This window comes from Suillus fuscotomentosus (assembly GCF_016647785.1).
Source record: "Suillus fuscotomentosus strain FC203 chromosome Unknown F5891scaffold_165, whole genome shotgun sequence".
Classification (NCBI taxonomy): domain Eukaryota; kingdom Fungi; phylum Basidiomycota; class Agaricomycetes; order Boletales; family Suillaceae; genus Suillus; species Suillus fuscotomentosus.
Genome location: NW_024539677.1, coordinates 9,486 through 32,261, shown reverse-complemented (window position 1 = coordinate 32,261; position 22,776 = coordinate 9,486). Strand labels below are relative to the sequence as shown.

Genomic DNA, 22,776 nt, shown 5'->3' with positions numbered 1-22,776 from the left:
GCAAGTGGGTGGTGTGTACAAGGATGTCGGTAAATGGATATGCATGTATAACAGTGCATCTTGGCGGGCTTTAGCATCAAGCGGAAGACGTACAACGACGTGGCAGTGTACAACACGAGGTGGCACCGTACAACACGAGGTGGCAACATACAACGAGGACAGCACGTACAACGAGGTACAAAGCCCATGTGGGAATAATCAATTCTTCTGATACAGTGGTTGAGATGAGACGGGCCTAACGCGCCCGGTCCTGCGATAGCGCACGTATACGGCGCATGAGCTCGCAGCTTCACCGAGCTCGCCTGATGAGCTTCAGACGGGCTCGCTGGTATAACCAAAAATCCTATAATCCTGATATGGATCAGGAAAAATTATCGCTACATTGATAGTGTTGAGTTGTGGTGTGTGGGATTTTTGGGCGGGTATGATGTGTGGGTTGTGTGATAGTGATGAGGTGCACAAGGCTGTGGCGATGAGGTGAATGTGATGAGGTGAATAAGACGAGGAGGAGAATGCAGGTACAACAAGGCATACAACAAAAGAGGTGGACCGCGAGTGCTCCAATCCAGCGAACGACGACCAGCGCAATTCACCCAAGCGCAAATCTCAGCGTACTATCCGCTTCTCCGATGGAAACTGGCTGCGTCATCGAGCCCATTCCTATTCCTTGCCCGACCGCGCCCATGCCTAGACTCTGTGCCCCCATACCGAGACTCTGCGTCCCGCCTAATCCAGCTTGCGTCCCTCCTAAACTCCCCACCATACCCTGTGCCCCTCCTAAAACGCCCATATTCATACTCTGCGGCACACCATCGGCACCCATGCCCTCGCCGCCCCCTTGCGTACCCTGCGCTCCAAGCTCATACCACCCCGCGCTTCCTGTCCTGTCTCCTTCAAGCATTGCGAATAAGAAACTTGTCCATTCGCCTGGTACGGCGTGGGCATGGGCATGTGTATGAGGTGGGTCTTCGTGGGGGTTGGGATGCGGATGTGGATCTTCATGCTGTTGGGGTGCGTGTGGAGGTTGGTGCTCGATGAATTGCAGTGGTTGTGGGTTCTCGTGCCTCGCTATATCCTCTTTGCGCAATTGCTCCATACCCATACCCAGGTTCTCTCCACACTGTATGGGCTGCAGATGCATATGATCTCCCCCATGTCCCAAACTCAGCCGTCTCCTCTCCCCGCTCTTCCCATATACTTGCACACATCCCCACCTCCCCCACTCGCTCAGCCGCCTCCTGTCAGGAGGAGTGCCACGCCCCATGAATGCTCGGGGAGGCTCGGAGAGGAGGGTTACGTGGAGGGAGGAGAGAGGTGGAGTGCGCGGGAGGGTGGGAGAATGTATTTGAGGTGGCGTTTGTGGTGAGTGTATCGGTGGTGGTGTTTGGGGAGTGGGTGTTGGATGTGATGGTGGGAGTGTTGGTGTTGAGGGAGATGCGGGGGTTGAGGAAGGCGTTTGTGTGGTCGTTGATGTAGGGGTAGAAAGACGCTGGGGAATCGGAGGAGAGGGCGTTCGACGTGGAGGGGAACACGGCGGGGAGGCACACAAAGGGCGTGGAATAGGCATCGTGTCCAATAAAGACCGCCCAGGCGGCGATGTAGATCTCGGAGGTGACGTAGCCTGTTTCTGCGGTGTAGGCGCTATCGGCGGCAAAATCGACGGAACAGTCGGTACCGTAGGAGTCACAATCGCCGGGACACAAGGCGTCGCAATTGCCTTGGCACCTTCAACATCCATCGAAAACAATCCGTCTTCACCCTCTGCATCCTCTTCGTCATCATCATAATCATCATCATAGTCACCAGAAAGGTCACATTCATCCAAATCTTCGTCTTCATCCTCTTCGTCATCCATATCAAAATCAATAGCTTCAAATGCAGCAGACTTGTAGGTGTAGCTTGCGCGTTCGAGGTAGGAAGCAGGTGTGTAGAGACGAAAGCGGGTGTTGGAGGAGTGGGTGGATGGGGAGGGGAAAGTGGTGCGTGCCTCGGATGCGACGAGGGCTTTGATTGTGTCTGTGCCGTAACGACGAAGTCTGGGGAACGTCAATGGTGTGGAATCAAAATGAAACTAAGAGACTAACAAGAATTCTACTCGCTCTTGACATGCTAATTTCCAGATGTTGACTTCTCGATCGCGATGTGGGGCGGGTGTGTAGTCAAACGAGTTTGGTTGCGAGAACGTGGCTGGGGTTGTGTTAGATGATGGTAAGAATGAACAAGAAGAACATACATTGTTGGGGGTATCCGTTGGATTGGTTGTATCCGTTGGTATACTCTTGGTCAGGGAATGCTGTATTTGAAAAGGCATTGTCTTGAGAGTGAGAAAAATCGGGTTGGGGGATGAACTGGTGAGAGAAGCCAGTGGAGAAGGAGGTTGGGAATGAATTCGACCCGAAAGGACCGGGCTGGGATGATGGAAAGGGGATTGTATTTGAAGAGAAAGGATTTAAATCTGCGGGAGGGGAAAACGTCGGATTTGACACGAAGTCCGAAGAGTTGGTATAAGATGAGTCATTTGGAGGGAATTCGGGTAAAGGATCTAATGGGATTAAAGAGTCAAGGTCGAGTGGCGTCGACGACGGCGTCGGTTTGGTCTCCGTCGTCGATTTTGACTCCGCCGACGACTTGGTCTCCGTCGTGGGTTTTGACTCCATTGTCGACTTGAGTTCCGTTGATGCAGGCTCGTCATGATCCTTAGGCGCTAAAATACTTGGTTGATCCGCGAGGACATTACGAAGGGATTCTTGAGTTGTAACTGGTTGTATAGGTAGATCGATGATTGTTGGTGCTAGAGGTGGAATGTGGCGTGGCTTTGGCACGTTTTGAGCACGGGTTCTGACTCGTACTTGGCGCATGCGTCGACGCACCTCGCCGACGTTACCATGAGCGACATTCGTATTATCATTCTCTTTACGTCTCTTTCTCCTATGGTTGGTCTCTATATGAGGCAGTAGAAGACCGTCCGAGTCAAGAGCTAGACGCTGACGTTTGAGGGCTCTGAGTGCACGTGGGGTGAGCTCGTCATTCGCGCTTGTAGAAGAAGTATGTAGTTCTTCCAAGTTATTCAAAGGACGTCGTTTAGTTGTATGGTGATGATGATGATGATGAGGGTGTTGTGCTATTCGGGTGGAACGGCGAAGGACGAGGTCAACGGCAGCCATAGACAACGAGTCCAGTACAATTCGATCAGGAAATAGAAATTGCAAAATGAATCCACAATCAACGAATCACGTAAGCGTGCACGGACCATATCACGTGTCACTCGCGACTCATCCCCCTTTTACGCCAGTCTCGCCCCTTACATGCAATATTTTTTTTCCTCTCCCTTCCCTCAAGATCCATTGTCTACCTTTCTTAACGTACTCACGCTCCCCAATCTAGGTGAGCTTAACATTGGCACGAGATTCTGGACTGGTGAAGAGTTGAAGGGTGTCGATAATCGTGCGGTCGGAATAGCTATTGATATCTGGATATGAGGCTGGATTTCAGGATTGTTATGAGCAGCACTACTGGTGAGCAGGGCACTTCTTGGCTTTGAACAATCTGTATTTCGCAAAGGTATACGTTATTTTATTCCTGACCCGTTCTGTATCAAATGATGTTCAACCTCCGCACGCGGTCCATGCAATCAATGTGCTCGGTCTCAAAGGCCTACGGCAGCCAGTCAAAGAAATAAGGGAGTCCGAGTCTGCTGCACCCAGGGAAACCACAGCACGAAGTTCGCACAACACTAGTACCAAATAGTCTAAGCTTCGATCGAAGAATAGAAATGGCAAATTGAACAATTGCACGACACACTCAAGCTAACCCGAGGTGTGCTCAAGATCGAGGGCGGAAAGACCAACTGAAATCTAGAGACTGGGAATGTTAATTCCATACGAGCTTCGGCCGGACACCGCTACTCTGAGTGGACGAGCCGACAGTCAAGGTCATCACGATCAAGTACTTTCACTGTACCTTTGGCCAGAGATGCAACATTAGGAGGTATGGATAATGATGAAACAGGTGCCCACATCTGATGCTCCCCGCTGACTGAATCTCATTCTTTGAATGGCCGCAATATTCAGAGGAAACTCACCATAAGGGTTTGCCGGCAAAATGGGACAGACGTGGGTGTTCAGTTCATTTAGCGGAATATTGAGGTCTTGGTTGGACTAGAACGATGAAAAGAAATATAGATCGAGTAGCTAGCACTCAGCAAAGAGTGCGAAGAGCCTATCAGACAGATTTCTTGATGGAACAATGGGCCAACAGGAACTGAGGAGGCGATAAGAGACGAAGCGACGTTGCTGAGAAGTGGCAAGCTTGAGCTTGAATCCATGGCTTGTTTGGGGAACATGTCGACAAGCACTGGGAGCCAGTGACAGCTGTGTAGTTGATGCGCGGCAGTTGCCGCACCAGTCGCAGCAGTGGCGCAGCATTTTCAAGATGCCCGCGGCGTTTTCACGATTGTGTTCAAATTAGCTCTAACTAGAAGAGGTATTGGACTACAAGTATAGCTGACTATCCATCATGTAACCATCATGGATAATACGAGCGCTGAGCGCTGAACAGTGGTATATCTAACACGAATACCAGGATCGTTACACCCACATTTGCTCGCACCCGTCCCTCGAATATGACCGTCGTCCTGAATGATCCCAGTTGGTGGCCGAAAATCAATTCGAATGTTTTTTATAGCTATTGGATATGTTCGTTGCACCAAGATCTCTCGATCTAGTGACATTGATTTGCGTTTCGCAGTTGCCGCCGGCGTCGTGGTGGTATACGATTGGGGTGAGCAAACAGCGTTCGAAAACTACCGAAATTCTTATAATATTTCCAGCCCTAACACTAGGACAAGAGGTAGGTCGATATTATCGCCGCAGTAGCCAGCTCGCTGAGAACGGTGTCATAGATTGAGCTGATCTGGGTGAGTGTCAGAGTCACATATCAGGATACTAATACCATGAATTCGCGACAGAAGCATCGTTGGTCTCTCATGACTGTGCTGTATTTGGTTGTTCGTACCTTATATTGTGCTATAGCGTGGTTGGCGAGCTGTGCTGATTCTCCAATGGTCTAGATACGCTATATTGGAATACCATATTCTGTGTATGTGTCGAGGCCAACAGATTGGCACCGCACTAATAGCTCACCTCTCACAATCAGTGTGTATATGCTGGGTATGTTTGATATGCGCTGTATTCGATTCTTCTGACCTGCGGCGCATAGTATTTGCGCCATATATCTCATTGACAGATGCAGTGGGTATTACGCAACCATCCTATTCCCATACAAATGAATACACTCATTTGTAGGGGTGAGTGAGATTCTGAACGTTGAACGCGGCTCGACATAATAGCTACACAGGTGTGAGTTGGAACGTTTCATCCTACTACGATGTTGATCACTAATTGGGTGTTTCAGGTAATAACATGTACTACGCAATAAATGGGACAAATGTGGTTGTAACTGCCATGTTGGGCGGTGAGTTACCCAGCTGCGATACCTCAGTGATATTGACTCGACTGGAACATGATACAAGTCATCATGGTTGCTCGGTTGTATACCATGTACGAGAGATCTAGAATGATCCTCATCATCCTTGTTTTCATCTTCCTGGCTGTTAACATTACCTGCGGAGTCGTGACGGCAATAGCACTCAAGCATGCTATACTAGGTAAGCTTTACTCGTTGACTTGAATAATACACCTCATTTGACAAACGCCAGAGGAACTGATACTTTCTGGCACATATATATGCGATCTCGGATATGATGGAGATGTCTGGCTTCTGAACTCACTGAATTGGATGCTCTACACTGTTTGGGAGGTCCTCGCACTGTGTCTTTCAGTCTGGATCGCTGTAAAACACTTTCGTGACCTGCGACGACTCGGGCCATCTCGGACAAGGTCGACCATTGGGGACTGTTTCACAGTGCTGATAAAATCTCACGTGCTTTATTTTGCAGCGTGAGTTTGTAATGTGGATGTGGTTATTTTTATGTGCTGACGTTCTGCACGTGCTAGCTTCGTCTGTGTCCCTTGTCTTGAGCTTGCGATTCTCTCTCCAGAGCTTGCGACTCTCACTCCAGGACTTATGGTGCGCTGACCTATCGCTGACATCTACATGTAACCACTGCTAATTATCCCTGGAGAATTCAAGTTATATGGGCACTCAGGTACTTGTTGGTGTTCTTCCAATTTTCTTGGGCGTGCAGATGTTTGTTCTGGGACCACGCCTCATCCTTAGTATTCGAGAATATCACGCTAAACTCGTGGGCAACTCCGACGCAGAAACTAGCATGACTTCGATTGTCTTCCAGGAGCGTGTGCATGTATCAACTAGCAGTACTGTGTAGTGCCACACCATATTCAAGGATTGATCTCCGTGAATCTGATCTCTTCACCTCCGGCATAGGTTTATCAACAACGTCTGCGAGACGGTTCGGGTGTTTCTTTCATTCTAAGCATGTACTCTTAAAAGATTATGAGGCCAAAATTGCAGTTCATGCAACCTACATGTATTCTTGGCTCAGAAGACCATCGAAGACACTCCTTCTTTCTCAATGATCATCACACACTTGAACATATTGATATGTGCACAGCGAGCGGCCTGCGACATTACTAAAACTTGACATGCCTCCGAAATAAATCGATGAAGATATTGATAACTGCACATCAAGCTTGAAGCCGTCCATCTTCTCCCTCGTGCTGTTCTTCAACACTCACTGACAGAGCATTCCTATTCAAGCTTCGGGCACCGGCTGGGAAGCTCTTCTCCTTTGGCAGACACCCTGATAAACGGTGAAGTAAATGGAGTGAGGATTTTGCATTCTGCGGGCGTCATCGAATGGAGGTCAGCAAATGCTGATCGGCGAGCTTCGTCTGACAGGTAGTGAACTAGCACAGGGCGCAGCGACCGATTCATGAAAAGTACAGGTGGTCGCCATATAGCACTGGAACAAAAGGAGCAATGAGAAGTGGTAACAGGATGTGAGCTTGCGTGAGTGTTGTACGGCGTGCTGGATGGTGTAGATCGTATCCATGTATGGCTGACTATAGTGTCGTGAAACAAAATGGAAGAGTAACTTGGAGGTCAAAAGGAGGGAGGGCACGCAAATAAATTGCAAATAAGCAGCACAGCATGACGGGATGGACACCATTGACACCGAGCCGGCGGCTATTCGCTAGATATATATGTTAGACATAGGCCTAGTGGCACTGGCACAACGTTTTCACGATGCCCTCGGGCTAGCTTACTAGTATAGAGCACTGGCATGATTTGCCGTGTTCAAATTGGTTCTAACTAAAGGAGGGTTTCCCTGATGACAATTCAGGTACAACCAGCTATCCATCACCATCATGTAACCGTCATGCCGATTTTGGTGATATTACGAGCCCTGACTCGGAGCGCTGAACGGTAGTATATTTGACACGAACACTAGATCGTTACACACCACAACATCCCCCACTCGCTCACCCATCCCTCAAATATGACCGTAGTCTCGAATGGTCCCAGTTGGTGGCCAGTAGTCAATTCGAATGTTCTTTTCAGCTATTGGATAGGTTCGTCTCATTAGGATGTCTCGATCTAACATTGACTTGCAGTTTCGCAGTTGCTGCCGGCGTCGTGGTGGTATACGATTGGGGTGAGCAGGACAGTGTTCGCAAACTGCTGACATTCTTATGATATCCAGTATTAACACTCGGGCGGGAGGTAGGTTGATGTTATCTTCGGAACAGCCAACTCGCTAAGAATAATCTTATAGATTGAACTGATCTGGGTGGGTGACGGAGCTCCATATCAGAAGAAAAACAACAAGTACAATAATTTTTGCGCAGAAGCAACGCAGGTCTCTCATGACTGTGCTGTATTTGGTTGTTCGTACCTCATGTTGTGCTATAGCGTGGTTGGCAAGTTGTGCTGACTTCAAAATGTTTTAGATACGTTATATTGGAATATTATTTTCCGTGTATGTGTCGAGGCCAACAGATTGGCACCGTGCTAATAGCTCATCTCTGACCATCAGCACCAATATTCTGGGTATGTCTCGTATCCGCTGTGTTCGATTATTCTGACCGGCGGTACATAGCATTTGCGCCATTTATCTCGCTGACAGATGCAGTGAGTATTACGCAACCATATCATTCCCATCCAAATGAATATAGTCATTGCAGGGGTGAGTGAGATTCTGACGATTGAACTTGGCTCGACATAATGATTGAATAGGTGTAAGTTGGAGTGTTTGATCTTAGTACGGGGGTGATCACTAATTGGGAGTTTCAGGCAACATTTTGTACTGCGCAATAAATGTGACAAGTGTGGTCGTGACTGCCATGTTGGGCGGTGAGTTACCTAGCTGCAATACCACTGTGATATTGACTCGACTGAAACATGATGCAAGCCATTATGATTGCTCGATTGCATACCATGTATGGGAGATCTAGAATGATTCTGTCAATCCTTGTTGTTATCTTCCTGGCTGTTAACATCGCCTGCGGGGTAATGGCGGCACTAGGACTCAAGGATACTGTAGTGGGTAAGTTGTATTTGTTGACTCTAAGAACAACATAGCTCATCGGACAAACACCAGAGGAGCTGATAATCTCTGGCACATATATGTGCCATCTTACACTTGAAGGGAATGCCTGGTTTCTGAACTCGATGTCTTGGATGCTCTACACTATTTGGGAGGTCATCGCACTGTGTCTTTCAGTCTGGATTGCTGTGAAACACTTCCACGACCTGCGACGACTCGGTCCATCGACAGGATCGACTATTGGGGACTGTTTCAGAGTGCTGATGCAATCTCATGTTCTTTATTTTGCGAGGTGAGCTTGTAATGTCAATTTAGTTTTCTTTTTCTCAACTTCCGCGCGTGCTAGCTTTGTTGGTGTCTCTTGCCTTGAACTTACAATACCCTCTATAGAGCTCATGGTGTGCTGATCCGTTGTTGACATCCGCGTGCAACCACTGCTAATTATTTCTGTAGAATCAAAATTCTTTTGGAACTCAGATACTTTTTGGTGCTCTTCCGATTTTATTGGTTGTGCAAATGTTTGTGCTGGGACCACGCCTTATCCTTAGCGTTCGAGAATATCATGCCAAAATCGTGGCTGACTTCGATGCAGAAATTAGTATAACTTCGATTGTCTTACAGGAGCGTGTACATGTACCGACTAGCAGTACTTTGTGGTGCCACGTCATATTCAAGGAGACTTAGTCTCGCCGAATCTAATATTTTCGCCTTCGGCATGGGCTTATCGACAACGTCTGCAATCGGAAGGACCATGATAAGTTAATAACCCTCTGATATCACTACAACTTGATATGCCTCCGAAATAGATCAACAAAGAAGCTGATATGTCGGTAATCACTGCACATTAAGCAAGCCGTCCATCTCTCTCTCGTGCTCTTCTTCAACAGCTACTGACAATACTTTGTTGAACCAGATATCGCCAACGTGTATGGCATGTCCCATGCAGTTGAGAAGCTCCTCTCCCTTGGTAAACACCATAATACACAGTTGTGTAGATGGGGTGGGGAGATCGTGTTCTGCAGGGATTATCGAGCGGAGGTTAGTAATATCAGACACATCGACAAAAGCTGGCTGGCAAGCTTCGTCTGACAGGTCCTAATGAAGTGGCACAGGACGCTGATTCTGCATTGGAATCGCAGGCAATCTGACATGGCTTTCAAGGTACCTGCGGCGAGTTTGCATAGATGGCGACCAGGGCACCCTGGCAGATTAAAATCAGTTTCATCTATCCATAAAGTGATGTCATCGCTCGGATGGATTGCGCTTGACATGTAGATTCAGGATGATATGATGTCCCAATTTTTGATAGTACGTTTGAAAACTCATGAACAACGTTTTCACCCGAAGGTAAGGATGATGAAAGCGGATCAGAGGATGTGAAAGAAATAAGGCCTTCAAGAGTTATTAGTCAAGTGTGAACGAGCTCGAAATTTTGATCTCTCTGTATGGAGAATGAGAAGACAGAAGGGATCTTCGCGATTGCTCCACGGAGCCGACCATGGACGAAACTGTGGACGGAACCAACACCTCAAAAGATGGCGTAAATATCTGTGATCGGTTCTTGAAACTTGAGCTCCTTTCGATGGAGCTCATATGAAGCGCACATAGCTCCGCAAGAATGTCTGCCCGATTCGTATATTCCGTCAGACTGGCCTTACTATTCTAGAAAGCATGCAGTCAGAATCTGTCAGATAACCGCTTCAATCCCACGGGAACTTTGATCAATGCGAGCTCCTTCAGAAAAAGATACCTCAACCTTGTGATTGCTCGATAACCTATCTACCGATCGCTCCCATGGCTGCGAGTTCGAACTGACACCTGTAGGCACCAGAGATATGTCGATATTGTATGTTTTATCTCAGGCTTCGGTCGAGAGGTAGAATGGAGTGAAGGTCTGATTTCAGCCAAAATCTCTGAAGTGATGACATTACTAAACCTGACCTCAGCGAACTATTCGTAAATCGATTCGCTATGCCACGACATTAATGAGCTCAAGACAAAATGAAGAAAGAATTTTTTACATCAACATTTCCTATGTAACGCCAAACACTACGAAAGTAGCCTATGAATCCCAGAGGGCAGTTTGTATTTCGCTCCAGAATTCCGAATGGGCTTGTCAGTGTACAAGTTGTTGCAGTTAAAGTGAATTCCACAATGCAGAAAAGATAAAAACAACCTCACCTATGAAAACCGATACGATATATGCTTTACAAGGGCCGTTTGGGAAGTAGCCTGATGATACGGTCTCGCTTGACTGTATGTCCGTCCTTCCCGAAATAGCGGGTGGAATCAAAGGACCAGTGAAGCACACCAATAATCCAGTCTTGCAGCCCTTGGAGGTAAATAGCCACCTGTTTGTCAAGCTCTCTGCCCCATGAGGGGATGATAGCGCGGTTGTGTTCAAAGCGCTGGATAGCACCCTTGCACAGCCAATCGGAATAATCTAGAGCGCCTTGCAAATTCAGGTCTTGTTCGCGCATGAGCACAACAACAAGATTATGTGTGTCATGGCGAGATTGCTCCACATTGTAAGAGAAAATATCCTGTCAAAAGTGATGTCAGCAGTGCCGACAACGTCTGACAAAGAATGAGAAATCACATTGGACCAAGTAATGAAATCATTGGTTGCCTCTTCCACCGCTATCATGACTGGATGTGACATTACTTCATCAGGTAGATCAATCCCAGCTGCATATTCAATGAAGACAAAGCAAGGCTTGCAGGCGCTCGTGTCTCGCCTCACAGTGATGTAGGATTTAAGATCAGGGATACGTTTTTTGGCACGATCGTCTGCCTGCTTAGCCACCGCAATGAAGAATAGGTCCATTGTGCGAATAAACCGCTCAGTGCAGCCAGAGCTGCTGGTCTGCCTAAAGCGGCTGAAGTACCTGGTATGTAGACGGTCAGTCTCTAATGAAAATGTAACTCAATAACCCGGCGTACGATTTGCACATCTTTACACCGAGTTTTTCTGTCTCTGAGTTGATGGGATCACGAAGCGCAGAAATGCAGCATTCACGCATTCCCCACGTACTGTCAACATCGAACGCATCCAACCAGTCATCCATATTGGACAACCAGTTGAAGAAATCTGAGCAGACTCGGAGATGGAAAGCATCGGCATCAGGGTAGCAAGCTGCGGCAAGTTCACCTGCGCGCAAACCCATAAGTGTGGTAATTTCGAGCTCTGTGAGATGCGTTCCGGTAAGAAGCCATTCTTCAGACGCGCGGGAGATTGGATAATAGCGAGGGTTCAGTCGCAGGGGATAATGGATATCACTGACAAGGTCGGGTAAAATGAATTCTGTAGGCTCGGAGTCGGAAAGAGTGGATGTATAAGTTACAGAAGAAGCCATGCTGTAAATCTGGATACACTAGGCGTAGGTTGGGGACATAAGCAACAGATTACTCTGGTACGTACCCGCCTTTATAGTGAACGTGCCTTTCGCGGTCAAATCCGTATTTTGGATTGGTGCTTAGATTGCGAGAAAAGGGAACGGTAAACACATGCCATGGCAGCAGTGCCGGTAACCGCTCGCTAGGCAGGGCATAAAGGTAGAGTGTAAGCAATCCAAATATGACCCCATACTCGCCACATAAGGGCACCACATAATGGTGTGCACCGGTTTTTGTAGGTTAAAAACATGCCCTGCCAGGTATGTATAGACCAAAATGGCAAAAATTAGCGCCTGGTCAGTCAGCAACACCCAAAATCGTCAAAGCTGAACGAATTTGGGAAAGGTACTAGAGACCTGGTTTGGAGGCAAGTGAATCCTGAGGGCGAACGGAAGTCACAAAACCAGAGAAACAACTCGGCTGCAAAAGGTGAGCCGGATTTGGGGCGGGTAACGGATTCATAACATGTGCTATCCGTGAACCTGATTTCAAGAATAAGTCGCAGGAAGAGACGCAGCAACATTCGCCTAGGCCTCAGCATATTGAAGTAATGTTTTTGGTACCGGCCGCAGCGGCATTTCCTTCGACGACGTACTGGAAAACATAGATGTCGATGTAAGATTGACAACATCCAGAGTGGATTGCTATGTATGATGATGTTTGCGATGTCGAACTCACTGACGTGGAAACCGTGAGCATTCCAATCGACGAAGTTCATGTGCTTACTTACCGCGTGCTCGGATCAAGAAGACGACTTCGCATGATATCCTATACAAGAGTAATTGGACTTCATGTCAATGTATTCGATTAGTCTCTAAATCATCCCCCTCGCGTGGTATCTCTCCTGCGAGGTCCCACAGACTTCAGAATATTCCTGCTGCATTTTATGACATAGCAATTGAATCCGTTTATCAGGAAGACTCACCAGGTTCTTGCGTTCAAAAAGAAATTGTTGTTCGATCGTTGTCCACCAGGAGGTGCTTGTTGATTCTGTAAAAGCAACCGCCGTATTATGTTGCTACATAGTAACCTAGAAGCGTGCAGCAAATGGTCTGACCGGTCAGGCCGTCAGGGACAATACTTACTAGAGCAAAGTGGACCGTCGTTGGGAGAAAGCTTACCAGATATTAAGAGTCTTGAGTCTTGACTAGTGATGACTCCACCAAATGCTATTGTGTTGTGTCTAAAACACATTTGACACAATACAACAGCATTTCGTGGTACGGACTGTAGCTGGCCAAAGGTTGACCGGTCAAGATAGAGATGCTGGGTTTGAAATTTGCTCGCAACGGAGTTGAAGTCCGCCTTGTTACATAATACGACGGGGCCAGCCTCCTGATGTTCTGTGAGTATTTGTGATGTATGAGTCTACAAACATACTATGGTTGACTACACCAACCTTAGCATAGCTGTCCTTGTCTTGACCGGGCCTAGGCTCTCCACTATTCTCGTGGTTTGCCTTATTACCGCTATCACTTTCATGTATCTGCCATCACCTTACATGCGTCCGCCTTGGCCGACCGTTCATACTGCTTCTCCTTTCCCGCACAGCTCGTATAGTCGACTCATCAATTATCTCTAACTGATGTCTCCATTTCTCACGCCCAGTCTTGAGCCACCTTGAGTATTTGCACTCAAACTGCGTGTCGTTCATCGGCGGTTCCGCTCGCAAGGTCAGCTCCCGCCTTTCAATTCTTCCTACCTTCGACTTCCTCAAGGGGTGCCACCCGGGGACTTTTTAGATGGCATGGATGTGATATCAGATGCTCGGGTATGTATCTCATCGCATAATCCCTGCTAATCATGTAGATTTGATTTCGTCATGCCACAACCACCGCACCGCTTCTACCCAGACATGCTATTCCAACCCTCAAGCACCTTCCAAGTTCTATATGCCACACTCTCCAGCATTACTCCAGCATCCAACTGTATCCACCGCCCGCGCACCCTCCAGCACCCCGCTATGTTCCCACCATCTTTTACGGCACAGTCACGGACCTCGTCACCGGTCGTCTATGCTCTCACTCTCGCTGTGTAATCTCGTGCACTGGCAAGTATATTCTCCCTTCTCTTGGTTTTTTTACTTTTGTACTAAGGACACTAAATAGACTGCTCCATCATCCCATCTGTCCAATTGGCACATCCGATCTATCGCACATGTTTTAGCACTCTCCGTCACGTATCTCACTCAACAACCCACCCACCTGCAGAAGCCACGGTCTCCAATTTTCTCAACACCCACCGCCTCCAATTGCTTCTTACCTCCATTTCGTCGCTGTGCCGTTTTTCCTCATTGCTCCTCATCATCTTCTAGCATCTCCTGCCATGTTGACAACTATTCATTTATCATTTAGCCTGCTGTGGCTACTGACGCTTTCTCATGGGCCGTGGCTGATCCAACCTACCACACACCTTTGTACCCACTGTTTAGTGATGACAAGTCAGCCGGCTGGTTCATCCGTATTTGCGTACGCTTTCCAATGTGTTGCGGTCATACTGGTGAGAAACTTGCATTTTGGTCTATCTTTTCTACTGATAATCCTACCACTACTCACCAGCCGGGCTCCGAGATCCTTCGAGTCTTGTGAGAATCAAGTTACTTATGCCCACCATGATGGCGAACGCACGTAGGCAGAATGATTACGAGTCTAGGTTCTATTCTGGGCACTAGGAACTTCCTTGTTGCTGGCCACATGCTCTGGACTCTGCATTGGCGCCTTGAAGGATTTCACTTCACATGAGTAATATAAATTCATTCGACTATTCTCTTGAAACGCAACACTGAAGAAATAGTAGTGCGTTCCGACTCTCAGATCTCAAGTCCTCCAGATTTCAGACTTCGGCTTTCTGGATTCTGAGATGATATGAAAATCCATCACTGAAATAGACCACGACAGATGTGCATGTATCAGTCAAATGTCAGTAGCCAATATCAAACTTCAAATCAAGTTGATTTTCTGTTATCGATGGCTTATGTCGTCCTGCAGTGTCATTCAGCGTTGCATTTATCCTCGATATGCACTAGTACTAACTACTGGTAAGAAACAATGGTTATTTTTGTCAGTTTATGACAACTCGAGTAAGACACGTCAGAACTCCGGAAGCGACAGGTAACAAAATCCCATAGAGGACCAAGAAAGTGAAGAAAGGTCACGGTGGCACCGACCGCGTCTGATGACTCGGATGCCCGCGGGTGCAATCACTCGGTCGGAAAAAAGGAAAACAACATTGCACCGGGAGGAATTAGACTACAATGTAAAAGTGAACAAAGAAGATATACAGTCGTTGAAACAATATATGGAAGACCCTGATTTGCAGACCGGCAGTACGACCGTGACTTTGTCAGCGTGTATATAAATATAAGCATGCATGCTTGACTCCATGGTTCATTTGGAGCACTGGGAGGTTCCAGTGACTAGCAGTTGATGCTCAGTGCTCAGTGCTCACTAGTGCACTCACCGTTTGGTAGCACCGCAACAGCGGTCGCGGCAGTTGCCGCAGTACAACCGCAGCAGCATTTTCACGACACCGCCCATTCTATTGCTGGATTAGGTACATAGAGGAGAGCTTCCACTCACAACTGGATCTTCAAGATACCTTCCAATATCGGTCGACTTCATGTCTTATCTGCGTAGCTGGTTTTCGCTTGATACCTCAAGTCCCGTGACCACGGTTGAGTCCAACGACTCCTACCCAAACCAGTCACTTCCGGTCCTAGAAGTTAATGAAGATGATGAGGACGATGGATCGGACACAGCAGGTGAAGACGACGTACCGCCCGCTTTCCCAGCGATCAACAGTGCACAACGTGCTGCCACTTCGCCTTCTTCATCTTCAGACTCATCCAGGGGATTCAGCATACCAAACATACTCACCGACTCTGCATTGATGCCCCCACCGCCTGCGCCCAGCCTTGCTACACGCCGACCAGGTGTTCCGCCTCCACAGAGTTCATCGTCTCTTCTTGCACCTATGACTACGACTCAACCACCCAAACGACTTTCTAGACGGGATAAAGTTGCTTTAGCGCCTGGATTTGGTCCTCTTGATTGGGGAAATCTCAAGGCATCTGGCCAGAACTTACGCGTAAGCAAGTCGATGGCGTCTCTAGTGCGATGTAGTGAGATTTTATCAGGGAGTTGATGCATTAATGCGCATTCCACCATCTGTGCTTAAGTTGCACAACAAGAAAGAGGATGCTTGGACAGCGATCAACGGGAAGGTCTATAATATCACACCCTACCTCCCATATCATCCAGGTGGTGAAAAGGAGCTCATGAGAGTAGCGGGTAGAGATGGAACTAAGTTGTTTTGTGAGTACTTGTCATATCTTCATATGAGCTGCACCATTGAACGGGATAACTTAGCCCTGACACATGCATGGGTGAACGCGGACTTCATGCTTGATGCATGCCTGGTCGGATTTCTAGTTTCAGAACCAAGCTAATAATTGATGGGACGTGACGTTGCATATAATTGTTTAAACTAGAACTGCATGCTGCTATCGATATCTGTACCCAATCAGCCGATCACTTGCTGTGCTACGACGGGTGCCGCATAGGTACTGTGATGTACTTGGCGCCCAAACCGGACTGCCACGAGATGGACATTTGAGCTGCGGTTGCTTGTGTGTTCCTCTTCTGCTAAATTTGTGCAAAGCCCTAACAGGTGACTACCAGAGTTATCGCAGTCGTGATATTTAGTGCCGCAACTCACTACAAGACTATGGAAACATCCTATCGCCTTGGTCCGATAGAAACGCTACCATGCGGCTGAAGGCACCTCTGGAACTCGGTCGCCCGTCAAGGAACGCAGAGATCCGTCAATCGTCATAATGTGGTTCAGAATATCTACTTTGATTATATCGCATCCCAAAATGGTAAGCGAGTGATGTGGTTGCGCAATATGACCTTCGACTGGCACCACATTCCGCATTGAGTTTCAGGGAGTGGTCGCCTGACCTCTTTGTTCCAATATAAAGTACGAGGAATGTGTAACGCAGACGCTGACGATATATTCTTTCCTTTCAATCGCGACAACATGGCACCAGTAGCTATCAGTGAAGAAAGCGGCAATGGAACTATCGGCAGTGTTTCAGAGTCGAAGAAAGTTCAAGCTAATCAACGGATAGAGGACACTCGGATCATAAATCCCTTCTACTCGCCCAGTGCTGGTAACGAGAACGACGATGACTATTCGTATGCCAAGTATAAGGTGAGTGACTTTGGGTTTCAATCTCACAGGCAAAGACTGATGCTTTACCAAGCCCCGCTTCCCCGTTGTGAATTGGGAACCGCTCACAGAAATTGAGGTCACCGACCGCGGCCACTTTGCAGATTCAAGCAAGACGGCTCTCTTCAGTGCTGCACAGAAAGTGAAACACCTTACACCCGCTATTGGCACAGAGCTCGTTGGCATCGACCTCCGCCAGCTAACGAATCAACAAAAGGACGAACTGTAGGTACCATCTACATGACTGCAACTATGTTTTAAAGAGTCTATCATGCCAGCGCCCTTCTTGTTGCGGAGAGAGGCGTTGTTTGTGAGTGAACCTAAATAGGTTTCCAACTTAGTGAACTAACACATCTCTCGCGCAGTCTTCCGAGACCAGGAGCTCAGCATCCACGAGCAACTTGACATTGCTAGACACTTTGGACCCCTTCATAAGCACGCGACGACCCCCGTCCCTCGAGAACCAGGACTTGAGGAGGTCCATGGTGAGTCAGGTTGTTCAAAAAACTGTGTGACTGTTAATTCCATCCTTCAGTCGTTTACAATGACGCTTCCCGACGCCCTGACGCTAGCGCGTTTTCGAAAATCGAGCTTTGGCACAGCGATGTGACATACGAGATCCAACCGCCAAGTACCACGTCTTTGAAGGTGATTACTGGTCCCGAGTATGGCGGTGATACGCTCTGGAGCTCTGGGTAAGTAGCAGAAGATGTCTCGTTGTGCAAAGAATTATCCTGATGATCACGTACAGTTATGCTCTTTATTCCTCCCTTAGTCCTGGCATGCAGGTATACCTCGAGGGTCTCACAGCTCTGCACAGCGCCGTCGCGCAAGCACGTGGATCTCGCGCAGCCGGCCTCCACGTCCGTCGCGAACCTGTCGAAAGCATACATCCTGTCGTTCGTGTCCACCCAGTGACTGGCTGGAAGAGCGTTTATGTCAACCCTGGCTTTACTCGTCGCATACTTGGCGTCCCCAAACCTGAGTCCGACACCATTCTCAATTTCTTGTTCCACCAGATCGCCGAGAATGTTGACTTCCACGTGCGCTTTCACTGGGAGCCGAATTCAGTCGCGTTCTGGGATAACAGGGTCAGTGCTGTTTCTACTCAACGAAGAGCGCAGAGTTTGACCAGATACTAGATTGTGACTCACACCGCAACTTTCGATTTCTGGCCTCAAACCCGCCATGCACTCAGAGCTACGCCTCATGGCGAGAAACCTGAGTCTGTTGAAGACTACGAGAGCCGTACAGGCAAAGTGGCGAAAGATCGTCAGATTGAGATCTGGAAGGAGCAGGGAATCGAGATTCCACAGTCGAAGAAGGGTCTGTCTCGGGCACGCGGATATAATGACTGAGATGTTAGTCTATACTTTGATTGCAGAGTATGACAGAAGTTCAAGCCACTGTGGCTTCTAGACAGAGCGGGTGAACAGCCACGCAGCACAAACATTTGATCCAAACAACCTTGGAAGCATCGCTACATAGAGACGTTGAGACTTTGACTGATAGCAGATTTTCCGTACTACTAATAGTGAGTACTTCGATGTACCCTCTTTATTTAGGTTTGAGTATACCATCCACTACTACAAAAGTCTATGGAGTTCCCGTCTCGACAAACGCCCACTTTCAAGTTGAACTCAAACTTGAGCACATAACGGGCGGCGGCCCTGCGCCATCGAGTTCATTGCGTACCAGGCTCGCCTCAATCTCCGGCAGGTAACCATACTCCAGACTTTCGGCGTCGTAATTGCTTGATGGTCCCTCGTGAATCGCGACATTGTGCTCAAATTATAGACATTGTATCGCAAACACATTACGAAAAGACCACAAAAATGTTGAGATGCAACACTGAAGTGCTCCAGTCAAAATACGAGCAGATAGATTATATGGTTCTTCCTCCTTATTAGTCCTCAAACATCACAAGCGAAAATGATACACACATATGATAGTCATGGGCTTTCAGAACCCTCGCCATTAATTGCATTGTTGAAACTTAAGCAGCACTTTGCTAGACGGAATAGTTGTTTTCCATCCCGATCGATCGCAAGCGATAGCGGAGTAGAGATACTCATACCCTCTCGTGCTGTGGCACCCAGAAAATCAGCAAAGTTGCGCAGGGCTCTTGTGTGATGGCCGATACGTCCTGAAGTCTCGGCGTCCATATCTGAGTGATCCTCGAATCCTCGTAAAGCGCGTTCGTAGTCGAGCACACACTGGATCAGACGAAAGAAGTTTCCTCCGTCTCGCTCAACAGCCTCCAGAATGCGATTGTCCGTTTCATTCTCGCGGAGGCTGTCAAGCCAGTCAGCAAATTTGGAGCAGTGTGAGACGATTTCTGTGTCTGGGCTTGAGTTTGAGAAATACGATGATTCATCGGAAGAGCCATGTTCATCGCTCTTGTAGCCTTTCCCGTACTGGATGTTTTCTCAGAGTCAGTGTAACACTTGTGGAGACTTGAAAGAACCTACCTGTTTCCTTGGAGGCTGGCGTCCAGTGGATTTGCGAGCGATATTCTTCCGGTGGCGCTTCACTCCACCAGGGATGGAAGTTGGACTTGGATGAGAACCTGATACAGAGATGTTGAACGACATGCGAGTGTGTGGTACAAAGCACTAAGCAGGTACTCGTGTTCAAAGTGCACGTCCAAGTCTGCACGTGGGAGTGTTGCTGTTATGTAACAATTGTAGGTGTTTATCCTCAGGTACGGTAAATTGAAGCATCACACTTGGACATTGTCATATACGTCGCACCCCATGGACATGTTATGAGAGGTTCAGTACACCATGAACTGCACTCACATCTTCCCCACGTCTCTTTGGAATCAGGTACAAGACTCCCAATATCAATTTTCAAGATTAGGTTCGGCCTCGAGGCTCCAGAGGGAACGTTCGACTAGGCTCTCGCAAGCGCACTTTTAGCACGGCTTGTGCAGTCTTCCTTCCTTGCCAACCATACGAATCGGATTCCAAGAATGTTATGGCCAAGTCAGGTGAAGTTTTCGGAGACTCGCCATCTAGACCTATCTTAGACCAGCCGACATGATCGATAACCGGGCATATGGTGTAGCTGGTTATCACATCCGCTTAGCATGTTGCTGGAGTGCGGGGGGTCTCCGGTTCGAGTCCGGATTTGTCCACTGTTTTGCTCAAGAATCATAGGCCCAGCAGTACAATGTTTTATCGAATCTTCATCAAATCGATTTTTCAAAGATCGGTCGCCGACTCGCCGATAATCAATGCGTCTATCCGAGTCCTTTCTTGTGATAAACTAAATATCATACACATAGCTCAGTGCTACTACCTAATGGGAGCTCCACAGGACATCCAGAGCTGGATTTGAGCCACATGGCACATGGAACGCACTGACACCATTGGCACTGCCTAGAGGAGTGATTCTCCAACCTTTTCTGTTCCCCGCAGTTTGTAAGCAATTGGATGCTTCTACTTCCTAGAAGTATGAAATCGAGTGTACAGCTAATTCATCATCGATGTCATCCATCGTATATACACGTAACATTACATTTGAGCCCTCGTGGAAGAACATGCAAAAGATGATCGATGAGATCTCTTAGAGGTGACTTATCATATCAAGAGGCATGTTCAAGTTGGGCGCGTACATACTAACAGGCAGATTCCACGACTACGAAACGATACGCACTGCTGTTGGGCGAAGAAATGACATAAATGAACGAAAGCATTTCTCGTGTGCACAGAACCATGATTTCAATCACAGGGCTTCATATATCATACTTCTAATGACTTTGCAATACAGCAGATATGCTAGGTCAACTTGAACCTTATTCTGAGCACACATGGAATACTGGAAGAACGCCTTCATGATCAGAATCCGGTCAGTTTTACCATAGCACCATCGCTCTCATTCATGCACCGACGCACATCAGACACGAGGAATTCAAATAAGGTACATCGGGTAAATATGCTGATAGTAATACGAGTAGAACCGTGATCTTTCTAGAAGAGGAATTTAATTTGTCGTGGCATACGTGTACTCAGTGGTGGCGAACCCGACTTGGGAGTTTGTCGTGTCGTACACCGAGTAGAACCGTTCGCTGTGGAAGAACAATTCAACAATCTATTTTCCCGGCAAAAAATGCAGCTCAACGTACAGGAAACAATAGCCGTTCGTAAAATCCAAGCCAGAACCGCTGCTGTCCCCACTGTCGCTGACGACCAGGTATATGTTATTGGTGCTACCGCCAATGGCGCTGTTCAACGATCGAGGCCAGATTTGCCCATTCGGGGTGAGCTCATAAGTAATTCCACCGATAGTGAAATACAAGGATGAGAGCTGCTCGTACTGGTCGGATGAGATCTGTAACAAGCCAGTGGTCTTATCGAGGGTCGCCCCCGTCGCAGTCTGATATATATTGAAGGCATCTGGATAGTGGATCAGAAGGATTTTGATGTCGTACAGGACACCTACCAGAGGCAATGAGGATCAGGGTGGTTCCTGTATCGACGATACCAGCTGTCTCATCCAGAATGGGCGTAGACCCATACATGATGGATTGATCGATGCCCCAATATGTACTCGCTGGAAATACTGATGTGACGGGCACATAGTTGATTCTTCCAGTAATTTTGGCGGTGTCATAACTGCCAAATGTGAGCTCGCCACTGCTATCACTAGAGGAAGCAGGTGCAAAGAACACTCCGAGTACTTCTGAACTAATTGTTTTCTGCGTGTAGAGATTGTCCATCACAGTTGCAACTTCAGATGTATCATCGACGAGGCCCTGCGTCAGATCAACCGGCCCAAGACCAAGAATTCCATCCAGACCACCCATCTGTGAGGCTTCAGATGCAACTCCAATAGATTGGCTGTTAACAACCAGATCAGAGCTGAGCGTCACAGTGTCTGTGTATTCTTCTCCAGAAACAGAACTCCCATCGGCGTATGGAATTTTCTAGAAATGATTCGACAAAATGTGTGCCACGTAGAAACAAATACTCACGAATTTATGGAGTGTGTCCCGGCTCGTGGCAGTCTGCTTGTAAAGCTTGTTGCTCCCGATCCAGGTATTTGAGCTTCCGGTGTCTACCAGGAGTGTGTCTGTATGAAATTGACAATGCGTCAGATGAAGAATTTGCAGGAGCAAGAGCAGCTCACAGTACGTTGCTGGACTCCCCACGCCAACGTCAGCGGTGTATGTCGTCACAGTATTGGTTGCATTGACGGAAGAGCTTCCGCCAGCTTGAAGGACTTTGAGTCGAGCTCGATCTGCAGCTGCGATGTTCTTGATCCCGTACGAGTTTACTCTAACAGCAAGCTTGAGAGCAGCCGTGGTTGACGCTGTCCGAGGACGAGGCAAAGCGCTCGCTGACAGTGAGAGGAAGGCAAGCGCCAAAAGGGCAAGGAGAGATGAAAGTGATCCGGAGGAAACCATCTTCCTAATGACATCTTCCTAGCTGGGCCGTTTTATATAGTGGTCGGTATTAGACCATGAAAACGTTATTCTAGCAATATCACGGAGGCGAACAATAGCAAGGCTTCGAAGCGACTACGTTAAGTTGAAATGTGACTGGTTCCGGGGCTCGTTGCATATGTGAAGGTAAATTCGAGTCCTATGAAATTCATCTATGCAGGAAATGAGTGTC

General features: G+C 47.8%; 5 protein-coding genes and 1 non-coding gene across 6 annotated transcripts; 3 read left to right on the top strand and 3 right to left on the bottom strand.

Annotated features, from left to right (window-relative positions):
- Nucleotides 1–589: 589 nt before the first annotated feature.
- Nucleotides 590–3,164, bottom strand: F5891DRAFT_987526 (uncharacterized protein; the record flags this gene model as incomplete). The annotated part of the gene is made up of 3 exons (XM_041377916.1): nucleotides 590–2,036; nucleotides 2,085–2,187; nucleotides 2,234–3,164. 3 exons carry the CDS (start codon nucleotides 3,162–3,164, stop codon nucleotides 590–592), a joined length of 2,481 nt encoding a protein of 826 aa, XP_041217359.1.
- Nucleotides 3,165–10,734: 7,570 nt separating this feature from the next.
- On the bottom strand, nucleotides 10,735–11,883 carry F5891DRAFT_965713 (isoprenoid synthase domain-containing protein; the record flags this gene model as incomplete). Its single annotated transcript, XM_041376186.1, has 3 exons — nucleotides 10,735–11,070; nucleotides 11,127–11,415; nucleotides 11,471–11,883. 3 exons carry the CDS (start codon nucleotides 11,881–11,883, stop codon nucleotides 10,735–10,737), a joined length of 1,038 nt encoding a protein of 345 aa, XP_041217358.1.
- Nucleotides 11,884–15,541: 3,658 nt separating this feature from the next.
- F5891DRAFT_1198818 (cytochrome b5-like heme/steroid binding domain-containing protein) lies at nucleotides 15,542–16,370 on the top strand (the record flags this gene model as incomplete). The annotated part of the gene is made up of 3 exons (XM_041368679.1): nucleotides 15,542–16,009; nucleotides 16,059–16,236; nucleotides 16,291–16,370. The coding sequence occupies 3 exons, from the start codon at nucleotides 15,542–15,544 to the stop codon at nucleotides 16,368–16,370; spliced, it is 726 nt and encodes a 241-aa protein (XP_041217357.1).
- Nucleotides 16,371–16,963: 593 nt separating this feature from the next.
- F5891DRAFT_1198817 (uncharacterized protein) lies at nucleotides 16,964–18,513 on the top strand (the record flags this gene model as incomplete). Its single annotated transcript, XM_041368678.1, has 7 exons — nucleotides 16,964–17,137; nucleotides 17,190–17,380; nucleotides 17,434–17,465; nucleotides 17,521–17,640; nucleotides 17,691–17,850; nucleotides 17,907–18,246; nucleotides 18,298–18,513. 7 exons carry the CDS (start codon nucleotides 16,964–16,966, stop codon nucleotides 18,511–18,513), a joined length of 1,233 nt encoding a protein of 410 aa, XP_041217356.1.
- A 1,696-nt stretch (nucleotides 18,514–20,209) lies between these two features.
- F5891DRAFT_t129 lies at nucleotides 20,210–20,294 on the top strand. Its single transcript has one exon. It is a non-coding gene; the product is annotated as a tRNA-Ala (tRNA).
- Nucleotides 20,295–21,142: 848 nt separating this feature from the next.
- Nucleotides 21,143–22,565, bottom strand: F5891DRAFT_1131881 (acid protease; the record flags this gene model as incomplete). The annotated part of the gene is made up of 5 exons (XM_041364705.1): nucleotides 21,143–21,227; nucleotides 21,285–21,555; nucleotides 21,602–22,085; nucleotides 22,134–22,231; nucleotides 22,289–22,565. The coding sequence occupies 5 exons, from the start codon at nucleotides 22,563–22,565 to the stop codon at nucleotides 21,143–21,145; spliced, it is 1,215 nt and encodes a 404-aa protein (XP_041217355.1).
- Nucleotides 22,566–22,776: the final 211 nt, after the last annotated feature.